Genomic DNA, 22465 nt, shown 5'->3' with positions numbered 1-22465 from the left:
GTCACAGCGCCTCTGACACCGACACGAGTCACAGCGCCTCTGACACCGACACGAGTCACAGCGCCTCTGACACCGACACGAGTCACAGCGCCTCTGACACCGACACGAGTCACAGCGCCTCTGACACCGACACGAGTCACAGCGCCTCCGACACTGACAGGAATCACAGCGCCACTGCCACCGACACGAGTCACAGCGCCCTCTTGATGAGCCTGGCCCCCGCGGTTCTCTGGGCTCCCGCGGTTCTCTGGGCCCCCGCGGTTCTCTGGGCCCCCGCGGTTCTCTGGGCCCCCGCGGTTCTCTGGGCCCCCGCGGTTCTCTGGGCTCCCGCGGTTCTCTGGGCCCCCGCGGTTCTCTGGGCTCCCGCGGTTCTCTGGGCCCCCGCGGTTCTCTGGGCCCCCGCGGTTCTCTGGGCTCCCGCGGTTCTCAGGGCCCCCGCGGTTCTCTGGGCCCCCGGTCTCTCGGCCGCTTTCCTGGCTGATGGCCCGGGCATGGGGTACAGGCTACACAGGGAGGAGATGGTTTCCCTCCTCGGAGTACATGCGGCTGAGTTACTATCGGGAGTGTCGGGCTCAGCCCCGTCCTTGTCCCCGCACGGTCCTCCGGTGATGGAGCCGGCAGCAGTCACCTGTGCACACCGGAGGAGCGCGGCATCCTGCCGAGACCAGGACCCCGCCATGCGGCCCTGGGTGGGGCACCGCTCCCGGCCTCCCGCCTCCTCAGGGCCTCGTCCTCCCCTCCCGGAGTTAATGGGTGACGCTGGAGGAGACGCCCCGGGCGTGCCCCGCACATTTCCCCCGGCCGCTCGGACACCTGCCCGGACCGGTGGGCGCCTTCCCCCAGCATGGAGCTCCCGGCCGGAGCGCAGTCCTCCTGCGGGCGGCTCATCGACCACTCCCACGTCCCGGACTTCGAGGTGCGGCTGGCCGTGAAGGTGGCGCTGACGGTCGTCTACGCGCTGATCCTCGTGGCCGGCGTCGTGGGGAACAGCGTCACCGTCCAGACCACCCGCGTGCTGCGGGCCAAGGGCTACCTGCAGAAGGGCGTGGCGGCCCACATGGTCAGCCTGGCCTGCTCCGACCTGCTGGTGCTCCTGCTGGGCATGCCCGTGGAGCTGCTGGCCGTCATCTGGTTCCCCTTCTCGTCCCGCTACGGCCAGGTGAGCTGCAAGGTGTACTGCTTCCTGCTCGAGGCCTGCAGCTACGCCACCATCTTCCACGTAGCCACGCTGACCCTGGAGCGCTACCTGGCCATCTGCCACCCCTTCCGCTTCAAGGCCGTCTCGGGCACTCGGATGGTGACGCTGATGATCGCCTTCGCGTGGCTGACGGCTGTCGGTGTGGGGCTGCCCTTGATCTTCGCCATGGGGGCAGAATACCCTCTGAGCCCTGTGTCTGGCCGGCGCCCCCATTGCAATACTTCCAGCCCCTCTCATGGCAGCGGTAACTTCACCCTGTGCACCAACCTCCACACCAAGTGGACGGCGTTCCAGGCCAGCATCTTCACGGCGTTCGCCGCCTACGTCGTGGTGCTGACCTCTGTGGCCTTCATGTGTCGGAAGATGATGCTGATCCTGATGGTGACAAAGAAGCGGACACTCCCCGTGAAGAGTGAGCCAGGGGCAGAAGTGGCCGACGAAATGACCAAGACGAGCAGCTCGGAGGCCAGGTCCGCTCGGAAGCAGACCATTGTGTTCTTAGGTAAGACCATCCATGTGGCCTAGGTGTGCCGAGACGGGGGGAATCTGCACTTATCCCAGTACATACTGGTTCCTAGTGGTAAGTGTACCTTCCGATACTGGTGTTCACCCTCTAACCTGTCACTACACGGACTAAGGATGACTATAATATACTATGTACACACAGCCAGGACTATCCCGCAGGAGACACGAGTCCTCCACCACCGGCTATCCTCCAGATCCCTGGATACAGTAATATACTATATACACACAGCCAGGACTATCCTGCAGGAGACACAAGTCCTCCACCACCGGCTATCCTCCAGATCCCTGTATACAGTAATATACTATATACACACAGCCAGGACTATCCCGCAGGAGACACAAGTCCTCTACCACCGGCTATCCTCCAGATCCCTGCATACAGTAATATACTATATACACACAGCCAGGACTATCCTGCAGGAGACACAAGTCCTCCACCACCGGCTATCCTCCAGATCCCTGTATACAGTAATATACTATATACACACAGCCAGGACTATCCTGTAGGAGACACAAGTCCTCTACCACCGGCTATCCTCCAGATCCCTGTATACAGTAATATACTATATACACACAGCCAGGACTATCCTGCAGGAGACACAAGTCCTCTACCACCGGCTATCCTCCAGATCCCTGCATACAGTAATATACTATATACACACAGCCAGGACTATCCTGCAGGAGACACGAGTCCTCTACCACCGGCTATCCTCCAGATCCCTGTATACAGTAATATACTATATACACACAGCCAGGACTATCCTGCAGGAGACACAAGTCCTCTACCACCGGCTATCCTCCAGATCCCTGTATACAGTAATATACTATATACACACAGCCAGGACTATCCTGCAGGAGACACAAGTCCTCTACCACCGGCTATCCTCCAGATCCCTGTATACAGTAATATACTATATACACACAGCCAGGACTATCCTGCAGGAGACACGAGTCCTCCACCACCAGCTATCCTCCAGATCCCTGTATATAGTAATATACTATATACACACAGCCAGGACTATCCTGCAGGAGACACAAGTCCTCCACCACCGGCTATCCTCCAGATCCCTGCATACAGTAATATACTATATACACACAGCCAGGACTATCCTGCAGGAGACACGAGTCCTCTACCACCGGCTATCCTCCAGATCCCTGTATATAGTAATATACTATATACACACAGCCAGGACTATCCTGCAGGAGACACGAGTCCTCCACCACCAGCTATCCTCCAGATCCCTGTATACAGTAATATACTATATACACACAGCCAAGACTATCCTACAAGAGACACAAGTCCTCTACCACCGGCTATCCTCCAGATCCCTGTATACAGTAATATACTATATACACACAGCCAGGACTATCCTGCAGGAGACACAAGTCCTCTACCACCGGCTATCCTCCAGATCCCTGTATACAGTAATGTACTATATACACACAGCCAGGACTATCCTGCAGGAGACACAAGTCCTCTACCACCGGCTATCCTCCAGATCCCTGTATATAGTAATATACTATATACACACAGCCAGGACTATCCTGCAGGAGACACGAGTCCTCCACCACCGGATATCCTCCAGATCCCTGTATACAGTAATATACTATATACACACAGCCAGGACTATCCCACAAGAGACACGAGTCCTCCACCACCGGCTATCCTCCAGATCCCTGTATACAGTAATATACTATATACACACAGCCAGGACTATCCTGCAGGAGACACGAGTCCTCCACCACCGGCTATCCTCCAGATCCCTGCATACAGTAATATACTATATACACACAGCCAGGACTATCCTGCAGGAGACACAAGTCCTCTACCACCGGCTATCCTCCAGATCCCTGCATACAGTAATATACTATATACACACAGCCAGGACTATCCCGCAGGAGACACAAGTCCTCCACCACCAGCTATCCTCCAGATCCCTGTATACAGTAATATACTATATACACACAGCCAGGACTATCCTGCAGGAGACACGAGTCCTCCACCACCGGCTATCCTCCAGGTCCCTGCATACAGTAATATACTATATACACACAGCCAGGACTATCCTGCAGGAGACACAAGTCCTCCACCACCAGCTATCCTCCAGGTCCCTGCATACAGTAATATACTATATACACACAGCCAGGACTATCCCGCAGGAGACACAAGTCCTCTACCACCGGCTATCCTCCAGATCCCTGCATACAGTAATATACTATATACACAAAGCCAGGACTATCCTGCAGGAGACACGAGTCCTCCACCACCGGCTATCCTCCAGATCCCTGCATACAGTAATATACTATATACACACAGCCAGGACTATCCTGCAGGAGACACAAGTCCTCCACCACCGGCTATCCTCCAGATCCCTGCATACAGTAATATACTATATACACACAGCCAGGACTATCCTGCAGGAGACACGAGTCCTCCACCACCGGCTATCCTCCAGATCCCTGCATACAGTAATATACTATATACACACAGCCAGGACTATCCTGCAGGAGACACGAGTCCTCCACCACCGGCTATCCTCCAGATCCCTGCATACAGTAATATACTATATACACACAGCCAGGACTATCCTGCAGGAGACACGAGTCCTCCACCACCGGCTATCCTCCAGATCCCTGCATACAGTAATATACTATATACACACAGCCAGGACTATCCTGCAGGAGACACAAGTCCTCCACCACCGGCTATCCTCCAGATCCCTGTATACAGTAATATACTATATACACACAGCCAGGACTATCCTGCAGGAGACACAAGTCCTCCACCACCGGCTATCCTCCAGATCCCTGCATACAGTAATATGCTATATACACACAGCCAGGACTATCCTGCAGGAGACACAAGTCCTCCACCACCGGCTATCCTCCAGATCCCTGTATACAGTAATATGCTATATACACACAGCCAGGACTATCCCGCAGGAGACACAAGTCCTCTACCACCGGCTATCCTCCAGATCCCTGCATACAGTAATATACTATATACACACAGCCAGGACTATCCTGCAGGAGACACGAGTCCACCACCGGCTATCCTCCAGATCCCTGCATACAGTAATATACTATATACACACAGCCAGGACTATCCTGCAGGAGACACGAGTCCTCTACCACCGGCTATCCTCCAGATCCCTGTATACAGTAATATACTATATACACACAGCCAGGACTATCCCGCAGGAGACACAAGTCCTCTACCACCGGCTATCCTCCAGATCCCTGCATACAGTAATATACTATATACACACAGCCAGGACTATCCTGCAGGAGACACGAGTCCTCCACCACCGGCTATCCTCCAGATCCCTGCATACAGTAATATACTATATACACACAGCCAGGACTATCCTGCAGGAGACACGAGTCCTCCACCACCGGCTATCCTCCAGATCCCTGCATACAGTAATATACTATATACACACAGCCAGGACGATCCTGCAGGAGACACAAGTCCTCTACCACGAGCTATCCTCCAGATCCCTGTATACAGTAATATACTATATACACACAGCCAGGACTATCCTGCAGGAGACACAAGTCCTCTACCACCGGCTATCCTCCAGATCCCTGCATACAGTAATATACTATATACACACAGCCAGGACTATCCCACAAGAGACACGAGTCCTCCACCACCGGCTATCCTCCAGATCCCTGTATACAGTAATATACTATATACACACAGCCAGGACTATCCTGCAGGAGACACGAGTCCTCTACCACCGGCTATCCTCCAGATCCCTGCATACAGTAATATACTATATACACAAAGCCAGGACTATCCCACAAGAGACACGAGTCCTCCACCACCGGCTATCCTCCAGATCCCTGCATACAGTAATATACTATATACACACAGCCAGGACTATCCCACAAGAGACACGAGTCCTCCACCACCGGCTATCCTCCAGATCCCTGTATACAGTAATATACTATATACACACAGCCAGGACTATCCTGCAGGAGACACGAGTCCTCTACCACCGGCTATCCTCCAGATCCCTGCATACAGTAATATACTATATACACAAAGCCAGGACTATCCCACAAGAGACACGAGTCCTCTACCACCGGCTATCCTCCAGATCCCTGCATACAGTAATATACTATATACACACAGCCAGGACTATCCCACAAGAGACACGAGTCCTCCACCACCGGCTATCCTCCAGATCCCTGTATACAGTAATATACTATATACACACAGCCAGGACTATCCTGCAGGAGACACAAGTCCTCTACCACGAGCTATCCTCCAGATCCCTGCATACAGTAATATACTATATACACACAGCCAGGACTATCCCACAAGAGACACGAGTCCTCCACCACCGGCTATCCTCCAGATCCCTGTATACAGTAATATACTATATACACACAGCCAGGACTATCCTGCAGGAGACACAAGTCCTCCACCACCGGCTATCCTCCAGATCCCTGTATACAGTAATATACTATATACACACAGCCAGGACTATCCCGCAGGAGACACAAGTCCTCTACCACCGGCTATCCTCCAGATCCCTGTATACAGTAATATACTATATACACACAGCCAGGACTATCCTGCAGGAGACACAAGTCCTCTACCACCGGCTATCCTCCAGATCCCTGTATACAGTAATATACTATATACACACAGCCAGGACTATCCCGCAGGAGACACAAGTCCTCTACCACCGGCTATCCTCCAGATCCCTGTATACAGTAATATACTATATACACACAGCCAGGACTATCCTGCAGGAGACACAAGTCCTCTACCACCGGCTATCCTCCAGATCCCTGTATACAGTAATATACTATATACACACAGCCAGGACTATCCTGCAGGAGACACAAGTCCTCTACCACCGGCTATCCTCCAGATCCCTGTATACAGTAATATACTATATACACACAGCCAGGACTATCCCACAAGAGACACAAGTCCTCTACTACCGGCTATCCTCCAGATCCCTGCATACAGTAATATACTATATACACACAGCCAGGACTATCCCACAAGAGACACAAGTCCTCTACCACCGGCTATCCTCCAGATCCCTGCATACAGTAATATACTATATACACACAGCCAGGACTATCCCACAAGAGACACAAGTCCTCTACTACCGGCTATCCTCCAGATCCCTGCATACAGTAATATACTATATACACACAGCCAGGACTATCCTGCAGGAGACACAAGTCCTCTACCACCAGCTATCCTCCAGATCCCTGTATACAGTAATATACTATATACACACAGCCAGGACTATCCCGCAGGAGACACAAGTCCTCTACCACCGGCTATCCTCCAGATCCCTGTATATAGTAATATACTATATACACACAGCCAGGACTATCCTGCAGGAGACACAAGTCCTCTACCACCAGCTATCCTCCAGATCCCTGTATACAGTAATATACTATATACACACAGCCAGGACTATCCCACAAGAGACACGAGTCCTCTACCACCAGCTATCCTCCAGATCCCTGTATACAGTAATATACTATATACACACAGCCAGGACTATCCTGCAGGAGACACAAGTCCTCTACCACCAGCTATCCTCCAGATCCCTGTATACAGTAATATACTATATACACACAGCCAGGACTATCCCGCAGGAGACACAAGTCCTCCACCACCGGCTATCCTCCAGATCCCTGTATACAGTAATATACTATATACACACAGCCAGGACTATCCTGCAGGAGACACAAGTCCTCTACCACCGGCTATCCTCCAGATCCCTGTATACAGTAATATACTATATACACACAGCCAGGACTATCCTACAAGAGACACAAGTCCTCTACCACCAGCTATCCTCCAGATCCCTGCATACAGTAATATACTATATACACACAGCCAGGACTATCCCACAGGAGACACAAGTCCTCTACCACCAGCTATCCTCCAGATCCCTGTATACAGTAATATACTATATACACACAGCCAGGACTATCCCACAGGAGACACAAGTCCTCTACCACCAGCTATCCTCCAGATCCCTGCATACAGTAATATACTATATACACACAGCCAGGACTATCCTGCAGGAGACACAAGTCCTCTACCACCAGCTATCCTCCAGATCCCTGTATACAGTAATATACTATATACACACAGCCAGGACTATCCTGCAGGAGACACAAGTCCTCTACCACCGGCTATCCTCCAGATCCCTGTATACAGTAATATACTATATACACACAGCCAGGACTATCCTACAAGAGACACGAGTCCTCTACCACCGGCTATCCTCCAGATCCCTGTATACAGTAATATACTATATACACACAGCCAGGACTATCCCACAGGAGACACAAGTCCTCTACCACCAGCTATCCTCCAGATCCCTGTATACAGTAATATACTATATACACACAGCCAGGACTATCCCACAGGAGACACAAGTCCTCTACCACCAGCTATCCTCCAGATCCCTGCATACAGTAATATACTATATACACACAGCCAGGACTATCCCACAGGAGACACAAGTCCTCCACCACCGGCTATCCTCCAGATCCCTGTATACAGTAATATACTATATACACACAGCCAGGACTATCCCACAGGAGACACAAGTCCTCTACCACCGGCTATCCTCCAGATCCCTGTATACAGTAATATACTATATACACACAGCCAGGACTATCCCACAGGAGACACAAGTCCTCTACCACCAGCTATCCTCCAGATCCCTGCATACAGTAATATACTATATACACACAGCCAGGACTATCCCACAGGAGACACAAGTCCTCCACCACCGGCTATCCTCCAGATCCCTGTATACAGTAATATACTATATACACACAGCCAGGACTATCCCACAGGAGACACAAGTCCTCTACCACCGGCTATCCTCCAGATCCCTGTATACAGTAATATACTATATACACACAGCCAGGACTATCCCACAGGAGACACAAGTCCTCTACCACCGGCTATCCTCCAGATCCCTGTATACAGTAATATACTATATACACACAGCCAGGACTATCCCACAGGAGACACAAGTCCTCTACCACCAGCTATCCTCCAGATCCCTGTATACAGTAATATACTATATACACACAGCCAGGACTATCCCACAGGAGACACGAGTCCTCCACCACCGGCTATCCTCCAGATCCCTGTATACAGTAATATACTATATACACACAGCCAGGACTATCCCACAGGAGACACGAGTCCTCCACCACCGGCTATCCTCCAGATCCCTGCATACAGTAATATACTATATACACACAGCCAGGACTATCCCACAGGAGACACAAGTCCTCCACCACCGGCTATCCTCCAGATCCCTGTATACAGTAATATACTATATACACACAGCCAGGACTATCCCACAGGAGACACAAGTCCTCTACCACCGGCTATCCTCCAGATCCCTGTATACAGTAATATACTATATACACACAGCCAGGACTATCCCACAGGAGACACAAGTCCTCTACCACCGGCTATCCTCCAGATCCCTGTATACAGTAATATACTATATACACACAGCCAGGACTATCCCACAGGAGACACAAGTCCTCTACCACCAGCTATCCTCCAGATCCCTGTATACAGTAATATACTATATACACACAGCCAGGACTATCCCACAGGAGACACAAGTACTCTACCACCGGCTATCCTCCAGATCCCTGTATACAGTAATATACTATATACACACAGCCAGGACTATCCCACAGGAGACACAAGTCCTCCACCACCGGCTATCCTCCAGATCCCTGCATACAGTAATATACTATATACACACAGCCAGGACTATCCTGCAGGAGACACAAGTCCTCTACCACCAGCTATCCTCCAGATCCCTGCATACAGTAATATACTATATACACACAGCCAGGACTATCCCACAAGAGACACAAGTCCTCCACCACCGACTATCCTCCAGATCCCTGTATACAGTAATATACTATATACACACAGCCAGGACTATCCCACAAGAGACACGAGTCCTCTACCACCGGCTATCCTCCAGATCCCTGCATACAGTTATATACTATATACACACAGCCAGGACTATCCCGCAGGAGACACAAGTCCTCTACCACCGGCTATCCTCCAGATCCCTGTATACAGTAATATGCTATATACACACAGCCAGGACTATCCCACAAGAGACACGAGTCCTCTACCACCGGCTATCCTCCAGATCCTTGCATACAATTATATACTATATACACACAGCCAGGACTATCCCGCAGGAGACACAAGTCCTCTACCACCGGCTATCCTCGAGATCCCTGTATACAGTAATATACTATATACACACAGCCAGGACTATCCTGCAGGAGACACAAGTCCTCCACCACCGGCTATCCTCCAGATCCCTGTATACAGTAATATACTATATACACACAGCCAGGACTATCCCACAAGAGACACGAGTCCTCTACCACCGGCTATCCTCCAGATCCCTGCATACAGTTATATACTATATACACACAGCCAGGACTATCCCGCAGGAGACACAAGTCCTCCACCACCGGCTATCCTCCAGATCCCTGCATACAGTTATATACTATATACACACAGCCAGGACTATCCCGCAGGAGACACGAGTCCTCCACCACCGGCTATCCTCCAGATCCCTGTATACAGTAATATACTATATACACACAGCCAGGACTATCCTGCAGGAGACACAAGTCCTCTACCACCGGCTATCCTCCAGATCCCTGTATATAGTAATATACTATATACACACAGCCAGGACTATCCTGCAGGAGACACAAGTCCTCTACTACCGGCTATCCTCCAGATCCCTGCATACAGTAATATACTATATACACACAGCCAGGACTATCCCGCAGGAGACACAAGTCCTCCACCACCGGCTATCCTCCAGATCCCTGCATACAGTAATATACTATATACACACAGCCAGGACTATCCTGCAATAGACACAAGTCCTCTACCACCGGCTATCCTCCAAATCCCTGTATACAGTAATATACTATATACACACAGCCAGGACTATCCTGCAGGAGACACAAGTCCTCTACCACCGGCTATCCTCCAGATCCCTGCATACAGTAATATACTATATACACACAGCCAGGACTATCCTGCAGGAGACACAAGTCCTCCACCACCGGCTATCCTCCAGATCCCTGTATATAGTAATATACTATATACACACAGCCAGGACTATCCTGCAGGAGACACAAGTCCTCCACCACCGGCTATCCTCCAGATCCCTGCATACAGTAATATACTATATACACACAGCCAGGACTATCCTGCAGGAGACACAAGTCCTCCACCACCGGATATCCTCCAGATCCCTGTATACAGTAATATACTATATACACACAGCCAGGACTATCCCGCAAGAGACACAAGTCCTCTACCACCGGCTATCCTCCAGATCCCTGTATACAGTAATATACTATATACACACAGCCAGGACTATCCCGCAAGAGACACAAGTCCTCTACCACCGGCTATCCTCCAGATCCCTGCATACAGTAATATACTATATACACACAGCCAGGACTATCCCGCAGGAGACACAAGTCCTCCACCACCGGCTATCCTCCAGATCCCTGTATACAGTAATATACTATATACACACAGCCAGGACTATCCTGCAGGAGACACAAGTCCTCCACCACCGGCTATCCTCCAGATCCCTGTATACAGTAATATACTATATACACACAGCCAGGACTATCCCGCAAGAGACACAAGTCCTCTACCACCGGCTATCCTCCAGATCCCTGCATACAGTAATATACTATATACACACAGCCAGGACTATCCTGTAGGAGACACAAGTCCTCTACCACCGGCTATCGTCCAGATCCCTGCATACAGTAATATACTATATACACACAGCCAGGACTATCCCGCAGGAGACACAAGTCCTCCACCACCGGCTATCCTCCAGATCCCTGCATACAGTAATATACTATATACACACAGCCAGGACTATCCCGCAAGAGACACAAGTCCTCTACCACCGGCTATCCTCCAGATCCCTGCATACAGTAATATACTATATACACACAGCCAGGACTATCCTGCAGGAGACACAAGTCCTCCACCACCGGCTATCCTCCAGATCCCTGTATACAGTAATATACTATATACACACAGCCAGGACTATCCTGCAGGAGACACAAGTCCTCTACCACCGGCTATCCTCCAGATCCCTGCATACAGTAATATACTATATACACACAGCCAGGACTATCCTGCAGGAGACACAAGTCCTCTACCACCGGCTATCCTCCAGATCCCTGTATACAGTAATATACTATATACACACAGCCAGGACTATCCCGCAAGAGACACAAGTCCTCTACCACCGGCTATCCTCCACATCCCTGCATACAGTAATATACTATATACACACAGCCAGGACTATCCTGCAGGAGACACAAGTCCTCCACCACCGGCTATCCTCCAGATCCCTGTATACAGTAATATACTATATACACACAGCCAGGACTATCCCGCAGGAGACACAAGTCCTCCACCACCGGCTATCCTCCAGATCCCTGTATACAGTAATATACTATATACACACAGCCAGGACTATCCTGCAGGAGACACAAGTCCTCCACCACCCGCTATCCTCCAGATCCCTGTATACAGTAATATACTATATACACACAGCCAGGACTATCCCGCAGGAGACACAAGTCCTCCACCACCGGCTATCCTCCAGATCCCTGTATACAGTAATATACTATATACACACAGCCAGGACTATCCTGCAGGAGACACAAGTCCTCTACCACCGGCTATCCTCCAGATCCCTGTATACAGTAATATACTATATACACACAGCCAGGACTATCCCACAGGAGACACAAGTCCTCCACCACCGGCTATCCTCCAGATCCCTGTATACAGTAATATACTATATACACACAGCCAGGACTATCCTGCAGGAGACACAAGTCCTCCACCACCGGCTATCCTCCAGATCCCTGTATACAGTAATATACTATATACACACAGCCAGGACTATCCTGCAGGAGACACAAGTCCTCTACCACCGGCTATCCTCCAGATCCCTGTATATAGTAATATACTATATACACACAGCCAGGACTATCCTGCAGGAGACACAAGTCCTCCACCACCGGCTATCCTCCAGATCCCTGTATACAGTAATATACTATATACACACAGCCAGGACTATCCCGCAGGAGACACAAGTCCTCCACCACCGGCTATCCTCCAGATCCCTGTATACAGTAATATACTATATACACACAGCCAGGACTATCCTGCAGGAGACACAAGTCCTCTACCACCGGCTATCCTCCAGATCCCTGTATACAGTAATATACTATATACACACAGCCAGGACTATCCCACAGGAGACACAAGTCCTCCACCACCGGCTATCCTCCAGATCCCTGTATACAGTAATATACTATATACACACAGCCAGGACTATCCTGCAGGAGACACAAGTCCTCCACCACCGGCTATCCTCCAGATCCCTGTATACAGTAATATACTATATACACACAGCCAGGACTATCCTGCAGGAGACACAAGTCCTCTACCACCGGCTATCCTCCAGATCCCTGTATACAGTAATATACTATATACACACAGCCAGGACTATCCTGCAGGAGACACAAGTCCTCCACCACCGGCTATCCTCCAGATCCCTGTATACAGTAATATACTATATACACACAGCCAGGACTATCCCGCAAGAGACACAAGTCCTCCACCACCGGCTATCCTCCAGATCCCTGTATACAGTAATATACTATATACACACAGCCAGGACTATCCTGCAGGAGACACAAGTCCTCTACCACCGGCTATCCTCCAGATCCCTGCATACAGTAATATACTATATACACACAGCCAGGACTATCCCACAAGAGACACAAGTCCTCTACCACCGGCTATCCTCCAGATCCCTGCATACAGTAATATGCTATATACACACAGCCAGGACTATCCCGCAGGAGACACGAGTCCTCTACCACCGGCTATCCTCCAGATCCCTGGATACAGTAATATACTATATACACACAGCCAGGACTATCCTGCAGGAGACACAAGTCCTCTACCACCGGCTATCCTCCAGATCCCTGTATACAGTAATATACTATATACACACAGCCAGGACTATCCTGCAGGAGACACAAGTCCTCTACCACCTGCTATCCTCCAGATCCCTGCATACAGTAATATACTATATACACACAGCCAGGACTATCCTGCAGGAGACACAAGTCCTCTACCACCGGCTATCCTCCAGATCCCTGCATACAGTAATATACTATATACACACAGCCAGGACTATCCCACAAGAGACACGAGTCCTCTACCACCGGATATCCTCCAGATCCCTGCATACAGTAATATACTATATACACACAGCCAGGACTATCCCACAAGAGACACGAGTCCTCTACCACCGGCTATCCTCCAGATCCCTGCATACAGTAATATGCTATATACACACAGCCAGGACTATCCCGCAGGAGACACGAGTCCTCTACCACCGGCTATCCTCCAGATCCCTGGATACAGTAATATACTATATACACACAGCCAGGACTATCCTGCAGGAGACACAAGTCCTCCACCACCGGCTATCCTCCAGATCCCTGTATACAGTAATATACTATATACACACAGCCAGGACTATCCTGCAGGAGACACAAGTCCTCCACCACCGGCTATCCTCCAGATCCCTGTATACAGTAATATACTATATACACACAGCCAGGACTATCCTGCAGGAGACACAAGTCCTCCACCACCGGCTATCCTCCAGATCCCTGCATACAGTAATATACTATATACACACAGCCAGGACTATCCTGCAGAAGACACAAGTCCTCTACCACCGGCTATCCTCCAGATCCCTGCATACAGTAATATACTATATACACACAGCCAGGACTATCCTGCAGGAGACACGAGTCCTCTACCACCGGCTATCCTCCAGATCCCTGCATACAGTAATATACTATATACACACAGCCAGGACTATCCCACAAGAGACACAAGTCCTCTACCACCGGCTATCCTCCAGATCCCTGCATACAGTAATATACTATATACACACAGCCAGGACTATCCTGCAGGAGACACAAGTCCTCCACCACCGGCTATCCTCCAGATCCCTGCATACAGTAATATACTATATACACACAGCCAGGACTATCCTGCAGGAGACACAAGTCCTCTACCACCAGCTATCCTCCAGATCCCTGTATACAGTAATATACTATATACACACAGCCAGGACTATCCTGCAGGAGACACAAGTCCTCTACCACCGGCTATCCTCCAGATCCCTGTATACAGTAATATACTATATACACACAGCCAGGACTATCCTGCAGGAGACACAAGTCCTCTACCACCAGCTATCCTCCAGATCCCTGTATACCGTAATATACTATATACACACAGCCAGGACTATCCTGCAGGAGACACAAGTCCTCCACCACCGGCTATCCTCCAGATCCCTGTATACAGTAATGTACTATATACACACAGCCAGGACTATCCTGCAGGAGACACAAGTCCTCTACCACCGGCTATCCTCCAGATCCCTGCATACAGTAATATACTATATACACACAGCCAGGACTATCCCGCAGGAGACACAAATCCTCTACCACCAGCTATCCTCCAGATCCCTGTATACAGTAATATACTATATACACACAGCCAGGACTATCCTGCAGGAGACACAAGTCCTCTACCACCGGCTATCCTCCAGATCCCTGCATACAGTAATATACTATATACACACAGCCAGGACTATCCCGCAGGAGACACAAGTCCTCCACCACCGGCTATCCTCCAGATCCCTGCATACAGTAATATACTATATACACACAGCCAGGACTATCCCACAAGAGACACAAGTCCTCCACCACCGGCTATCCTCCAGATCCCTGTATACAGTAATATACTATATACACACAGCCAGGACTATCCCGCAGGAGACACAAGTCCTCTACTACCGGCTATCCTCCAGATCCCTGTATACAGTAATATACTATATACACACAGCCAGGACTATCCCGCAGGAGACACAAGTCCTCTACCACCAGCTATCCTCCAGATCCCTGTATACAGTAATATACTATATACACACAGCCAGGACTATCCCGCAGGAGACACAAGTCCTCCACCACCGGCTATCCTCCAGATCCCTGTATACAATAATATACTATATACACACAGCCAGGACTATCCCGCAGGAGACACAAGTCCTCTACCACCAGCTATCCTCCAGATCCCTGCATACAGTAATATACTATATACACACAGCCAGGACTATCCTGCAGGAGACACAAGTCCTCTACCACCGGCTATCCTCCAGATCCCTGCATACAGTAATATACTATATACACACAGCCAGGACTATCCTGCAGGAGACACAAGTCCTCTACCACAGGCTATCCTCCAGATCCCTGCATACAGTAATATACTATATACACACAGCCAGGACTATCCTGCAGGAGACACAAGTCCTCTACCACCGGCTATCCTCCAGATCCCTGTATACAGTAATATACTATATACACACAGCCAGGACTATCCTGCAGGAGACACAAGTCCTCTACCACCGGCTATCCTCCAGATCCCTGCATACAGTAATATACTATATACACACAGCCAGGACTATCCTGCAGGAGACACAAGTCCTCTACCACCGGCTATCCTCCAGATCCCTGCATACAGTAATATACTATATACACACAGCCAGGACTATCCTGCAGGAGACACGAGTCCTCCACCACCGGCTATCCTCCAGATCCCTGTATACAGTAATATACTATATACACACAGCCAGGACTATCCTGCAGGAGACACAAGTCCTCCACCACCGGCTATCCTCCAGATCCCTGCATACAGTAATGTACTATATACACACAGCCAGGACTATCCTGGAGGAGACACAAGTCCTCTACCACCGGCTATCCTCCAGATCCCTGCATACAGTAATATACTATATACACACAGCCAGGACTATCCTGCAGGAGACACAAGTCCTCTACCACCGGCTATCCTCCAGATCCCTGCATACAGTAATGTACTATATACACACAGCCAGGACTATCCTGCAGGAGACACAAGTCCTCCACCACCGGCTATCCTCCAGATCCCTGCATACAGTAATATGCTATATACACACAGCCAGGACTATCCTGCAGGAGACACAAGTCCTCTACTACCGGCTATCCTCCAGATCCCTGCATACAGTAATATGCTATATACACACAGCCAGGACTATCCTGCAGGAGACACAAGTCCTCTACCACCGGCTATCCTCCAGATCCCTGTATACAGTAATATACTATATACACAAAGCCAGGACTATCCTGCAGGAGACACAAGTCCTCTACCACCAGCTATCCTCCAGATCCCTGTATACAGTAATATACTATATACACACAGCCAGGACTATCCTGCAGGAGACACAAGTCCTCTACCACCGGCTATCCTCCAAATCCCTGCATACAGTAATATACTATATACACACAGCCAGGACTATCCTGCAGGAGACACGAGTCCTCTACCACCGGCTATCCTCCAGATCCCTGTATACAGTAATATACTATATACACACAGCCAGGACTATCCTGCAGGAGACACAAGTCCTCTACCACCGGCTATCCTCCAGATCCCTGTATACAGTAATATACTATATACACACAGCCAGGACTATCCTGCAGGAGACACAAGTCCTCTACCACCGGCTATCCTCCAGATCCCTGTATACAGTAATATACTATATACACAAAGCCAGGACTATCCTGCAGGAGACACAAGTCCTCTACCACCAGCTATCCTCCAGATCCCTGTATACAGTAATATACTATATACACACAGCCAGGACTATCCTGCAGGAGACACAAGTCCTCCACCACCGGCTATCCTCCAGATCCCTGCATACAGTAATCTATATATATAAAATTGAATGTATGTGTGTGTATCACCAACCAGTCATGAAACATCTTTCATTTCACCCGAACCATTTAAAAGAAGCTGAGCTGTGATTGGTTGCTATGAGCAACAGTTTTCCCTACTGACAACACCTCAGCAGACTGACCAGGTGGGAGAGATCTAGCATCCCTGGGAACATAAGCTCCCAGCCATTGTCTGCCCCCTGAGAGGAGCAGAGAGCACATGACAGAATTGATTCCCACCCCCCTCCCTGCCTATATACCCATCACACATCCTCCATACCATAGGCATGTCTTCCCTCTTAAAGGGATCTCCGGTATGGAAGTGAGGGCTACTACCCCTAATATCTGCGCTCTGATACTGACCCCAGGCTTCTATTAAAGGGATCATTGATATGGAAGTGAGGGCAAATCCCTCAGCGCTCTGGTTCTGATGCCAGGCCTCTCTTAAAGGGATCCCCGGTATGGAAGTTAGGACCGTTCCACTCAGTGATCTGGTTCTGACCCCAGGCTGACGGGATGATGTGGGATATTAGGGGTAGTAGTCCGGAGGCTCTGGCTGATGGGATGATGTGGGATATTAGGGGTAGTAGTCCGGAGGCTCTGGCTGACGGGATGATGTGGGATATTAGGGGTAGTAGTCCGGAGGCTCTGGCTGACGGGATGATGTGGGATATTAGGGGTAGTAGTCCGGAGGCTCTGGCTGACGGGATGATGTGGGATATTAGGGGTAGTAGTCCGGTGGCTCTGGCTGACGGGATGATGTGGGATATTAGTGGTAGTAGTCCGGTGGCTCTGGCTGACGGGATGATGTGGGATATTAGGGGTAGTAGTCCGGAGGCTCTGGCTGACGGGATGATGTGGGATATTAGTGGTAGTAGTCCGGTGGCTCTGGCTGACGGGATGATGTAGGATATTAGTGGTAGTAGTCCGGTGGCTCTGGCTGACGGGATGATGTGGGATATTAGGGGTAGTAGTCCGGTGGCTCTGGCTGATGGGATGATGTGGGATATTAGGGGTAGTAGTCCGGTGGCTCTGGCTGACGGGATGATGTGGGATATTAGGGGTAGTAGTCCGGTGACTCTGGCTGATGGGATGATGTGGGATATTAGTGGTAGTAGTCCGGTGGCTCTGGCTGACGGGATGATGTGGGATATTAGGGGTAGTAGTCCGGTGGCTCTGGCTGACGGGATGATGTGGGATATTAGAGGTAGTAGTCTGGTGGCTCTGGCTGATGGGATGATGTGGGATATTAGTGGTAGTAGTCCGGTGACTCTGGCTGATGGGATGATGTGGGATATTAGTGGTAGTAGTCCGGTGGCTCTGGCTGACGGGATGATGTGGGATATTAGGGGTAGTAGTCCGGTGGCTCTGGCTGACGGGATGATGTGGGATATTAGTGGTAGTAGTCCGGTGGCTCTGGCTGATGGGATGATGTGGGATATTAGGGGTAGTAGTCCGGTAGCTCTGGCTGATGGGATGATGTGGGATATTAGGGGTAGTAGTCCGGTGGCTCTGGCTGACGGGATGATGTGGGATATTAGTGGTAGTAGTCCTGTAGCTCTGGCTGACGGGATGATGTGGGATATTAGTGGTAGTAGTCCGGTAGCTCTGGCTGACGGGATGATGTGGGATATTAGTGGTAGTAGTCCGGTGGCTCTGGCTGACGGGATGATGTGGGATATTAGGGGTAGTAGTCCGGTGGCTCTGGCTGACGGGATGATGTGGGATATTAGTGGTAGTAGTCCGGTGGCTCTGGCTGACGGGATGATGTGGGATATTAGGGGTAGTAGTCCGGTGGCTCTGGCTGACGGGATGATGTGGGATATTAGGGGTAGTAGTCTGGTGGCTCTGGCTGATGGGATGATGTGGGATATTAGTGGTAGTAGTCCGGTGACTCTGGCTGATGGGATGATGTGGGATATTAGTGGTAGTAGTCCGGTGGCTCTGGCTGACGGGATGATGTGGGATATTAGTGGTAGTAGTCCTGTAGCTCTGGCTGACGGGATGATGTGGGATATTAGTGGTAGTAGTCCGGTGGCTCAGGCTGATGGGATGATGTGGGATATTAGGGGTAGTAGTCAGGTACCTCTGGCTGACGGGATGATGTGGGATATTAGGGGTAGTAGTCCGGTGGCTCTGGCTGATGGGATGATGTGGGATATTAGGGGTAGTAGTCCGGTGGCTCTGGCTGACGGGATGATGTGGGATATTAGGGGTAGTAGTCCGGTGGCTCTGGCTGACGGGATGATGTGGGATATTAGGGGTAGTAGTCTGGTAGCTCTGGCTGATGGGATGATGTGGGATATTAGGGGTAGTAGTCCGGTGGCTCTGGCTGACGGGATGATGTGGGATATTAGTGGTAGTAGTCCTGTAGCTCTGGCTGACGGGATGATGTGGGATATTAGGGGTAGTAGTCCGGTGGCTCTGGCTGACGGGATGATTTGGGATATTAGGGGTAGTAGTCCGGTGGCTCTGGCTGACCGGATGATGATGATGTGGGATATTAGGGGTAGTAGTCCGGTGGCTCTGGCTGACGGGATGATGTGGGATATTAGGGGTAGTAGTCTGGTGGCTCTGGCTGACGGGATGATGTGGGATATTAGGGGTAGTAGTCCGGTGGCCCTGGCTGACGGGATGATGTGGGATATTAGGGGTAGTAGTCCGGTGGCTCTGGCTGACCGGATGATGATGATGTGGGATATTAGGGGTAGTAGTCCGGTGGCTCTGGCTGACGGGATGATGTGGGATATTAGTGGTAGTAGTCCGGTGGCTCTGGCTGACCGGATGATGATGATGTGGGATATTAGGGGTAGTAGTCCGGTGGCTCTGGCTGACGGGATGATGTGGGATATTAGGGGTAGTAGTCCGGTGGCTCTGGCTGACGGGATGATGTGGGATATTAGTGGTAGTAGTCCGGTGGCTCTGGCTGACCGGATGATGATGATGTGGGATATTAGGGGTAGTAGTCCGGTGGCTCTGGCTGACGGGATGATGTGGGATATTAGGGGTAGTAGTCCGGTGGCTCTGGCTGATGGGATGATGTGGGATATTAGGGGTAGTAGTCCGGTGACTCTGGCTGATGGGATGATGTGGGATATTAGTGGTAGTAGTCCGGTGGCTCTGGCTGACGGGATGATGTGGGATATTAGGGGTAGTAGTCCGGTGGCTCTGGCTGACGGGATGATGTGGGATATTAGAGGTAGTAGTCTGGTGGCTCTGGCTGATGGGATGATGTGGGATATTAGTGGTAGTAGTCCGGTGACTCTGGCTGATGGGATGATGTGGGATATTAGTGGTAGTAGTCCGGTGGCTCTGGCTGACGGGATGATGTGGGATATTAGTGGTAGTAGTCCGGTGGCTCTGGCTGATGGGATGATGTGGGATATTAGGGGTAGTAGTCCGGTAGCTCTGGCTGATGGGATGATGTGGGATATTAGGGGTAGTAGTCCGGTGGCTCTGGCTGACGGGATGATGTGGGATATTAGTGGTAGTAGTCCTGTAGCTCTGGCTGACGGGATGATGTGGGATATTAGTGGTAGTAGTCCGGTAGCTCTGGCTGACGGGATGATGTGGGATATTAGTGGTAGTAGTCCGGTGGCTCTGGCTGACGGGATGATGTGGGATATTAGGGGTAGTAGTCCGGTGGCTCTGGCTGACGGGATGATGTGGGATATTAGTGGTAGTAGTCCGGTGGCTCTGGCTGACGGGATGATGTGGGATATTAGGGGTAGTAGTCCGGTGGCTCTGGCTGACGGGATGATGTGGGATATTAGGGGTAGTAGTCTGGTGGCTCTGGCTGATGGGATGATGTGGGATATTAGTGGTAGTAGTCCGGTGACTCTGGCTGATGGGATGATGTGGGATATTAGTGGTAGTAGTCCGGTGGCTCTGGCTGACGGGATGATGTGGGATATTAGTGGTAGTAGTCCTGTAGCTCTGGCTGACGGGATGATGTGGGATATTAGTGGTAGTAGTCCGGTGGCTCAGGCTGATGGGATGATGTGGGATATTAGGGGTAGTAGTCAGGTACCTCTGGCTGACGGGATGATGTGGGATATTAGGGGTAGTAGTCCGGTGGCTCTGGCTGATGGGATGATGTGGGATATTAGGGGTAGTAGTCCGGTGGCTCTGGCTGACGGGATGATGTGGGATATTAGGGGTAGTAGTCCGGTGGCTCTGGCTGACGGGATGATGTGGGATATTAGGGGTAGTAGTCTGGTAGCTCTGGCTGATGGGATGATGTGGGATATTAGGGGTAGTAGTCCGGTGGCTCTGGCTGACGGGATGATGTGGGATATTAGTGGTAGTAGTCCTGTAGCTCTGGCTGACGGGATGATGTGGGATATTAGGGGTAGTAGTCCGGTGGCTCTGGCTGACGGGATGATTTGGGATATTAGGGGTAGTAGTCCGGTGGCTCTGGCTGACCGGATGATGATGATGTGGGATATTAGGGGTAGTAGTCCGGTGGCTCTGGCTGACGGGATGATGTGGGATATTAGGGGTAGTAGTCTGGTGGCTCTGGCTGACGGGATGATGTGGGATATTAGGGGTAGTAGTCCGGTGGCCCTGGCTGACGGGATGATGTGGGATATTAGGGGTAGTAGTCCGGTGACTCTGGCTGACGGGATGATGTGGGATATTAGTGGTAGTAGTCCGGTGGCTCTGGCTGACCGGATGATGATGATGTGGGATATTAGGGGTAGTAGTCCGGTGGCTCTGGCTGACGGGATGATGTGGGATATTAGGGGTAGTAGTCCGGTGGCTCTGGCTGACGGGATG

General features: G+C 50.6%; 1 protein-coding gene across 2 annotated transcripts in view; it reads left to right on the top strand.

The window, feature by feature from the left end:
- Positions 1-200: 200 nt before the first annotated feature.
- GPR39 (G protein-coupled receptor 39) overlaps positions 201-22465 on the top strand; it is a 169726-nt gene continuing 147461 nt past the window's right edge. The window contains exon 1 of one of the 2 annotated variants that reach the window (XM_073563829.1): positions 201-1700. In XM_073563829.1, coding sequence (XP_073419930.1) covers positions 845-1700 — 856 coding nt within the window. In that variant the 5' untranslated portion in view covers positions 201-844. The remainder of the gene's footprint in view (positions 1701-22465) is intronic. The other variant, XM_073563828.1, reaches the window with a different exon arrangement.

Source organism: Dendrobates tinctorius, unplaced genomic scaffold (assembly GCF_039654945.1).
Source record: "Dendrobates tinctorius isolate UK_male_01 unplaced genomic scaffold, ASM3965494v1 ptg000403l, whole genome shotgun sequence".
NCBI classification, from domain to species: Eukaryota; Metazoa; Chordata; class Amphibia; order Anura; family Dendrobatidae; genus Dendrobates; species Dendrobates tinctorius.
The sequence above is the reverse complement of the archived record's forward strand: the minus strand, read 5'-3'. Positions and strand labels throughout refer to the sequence as shown.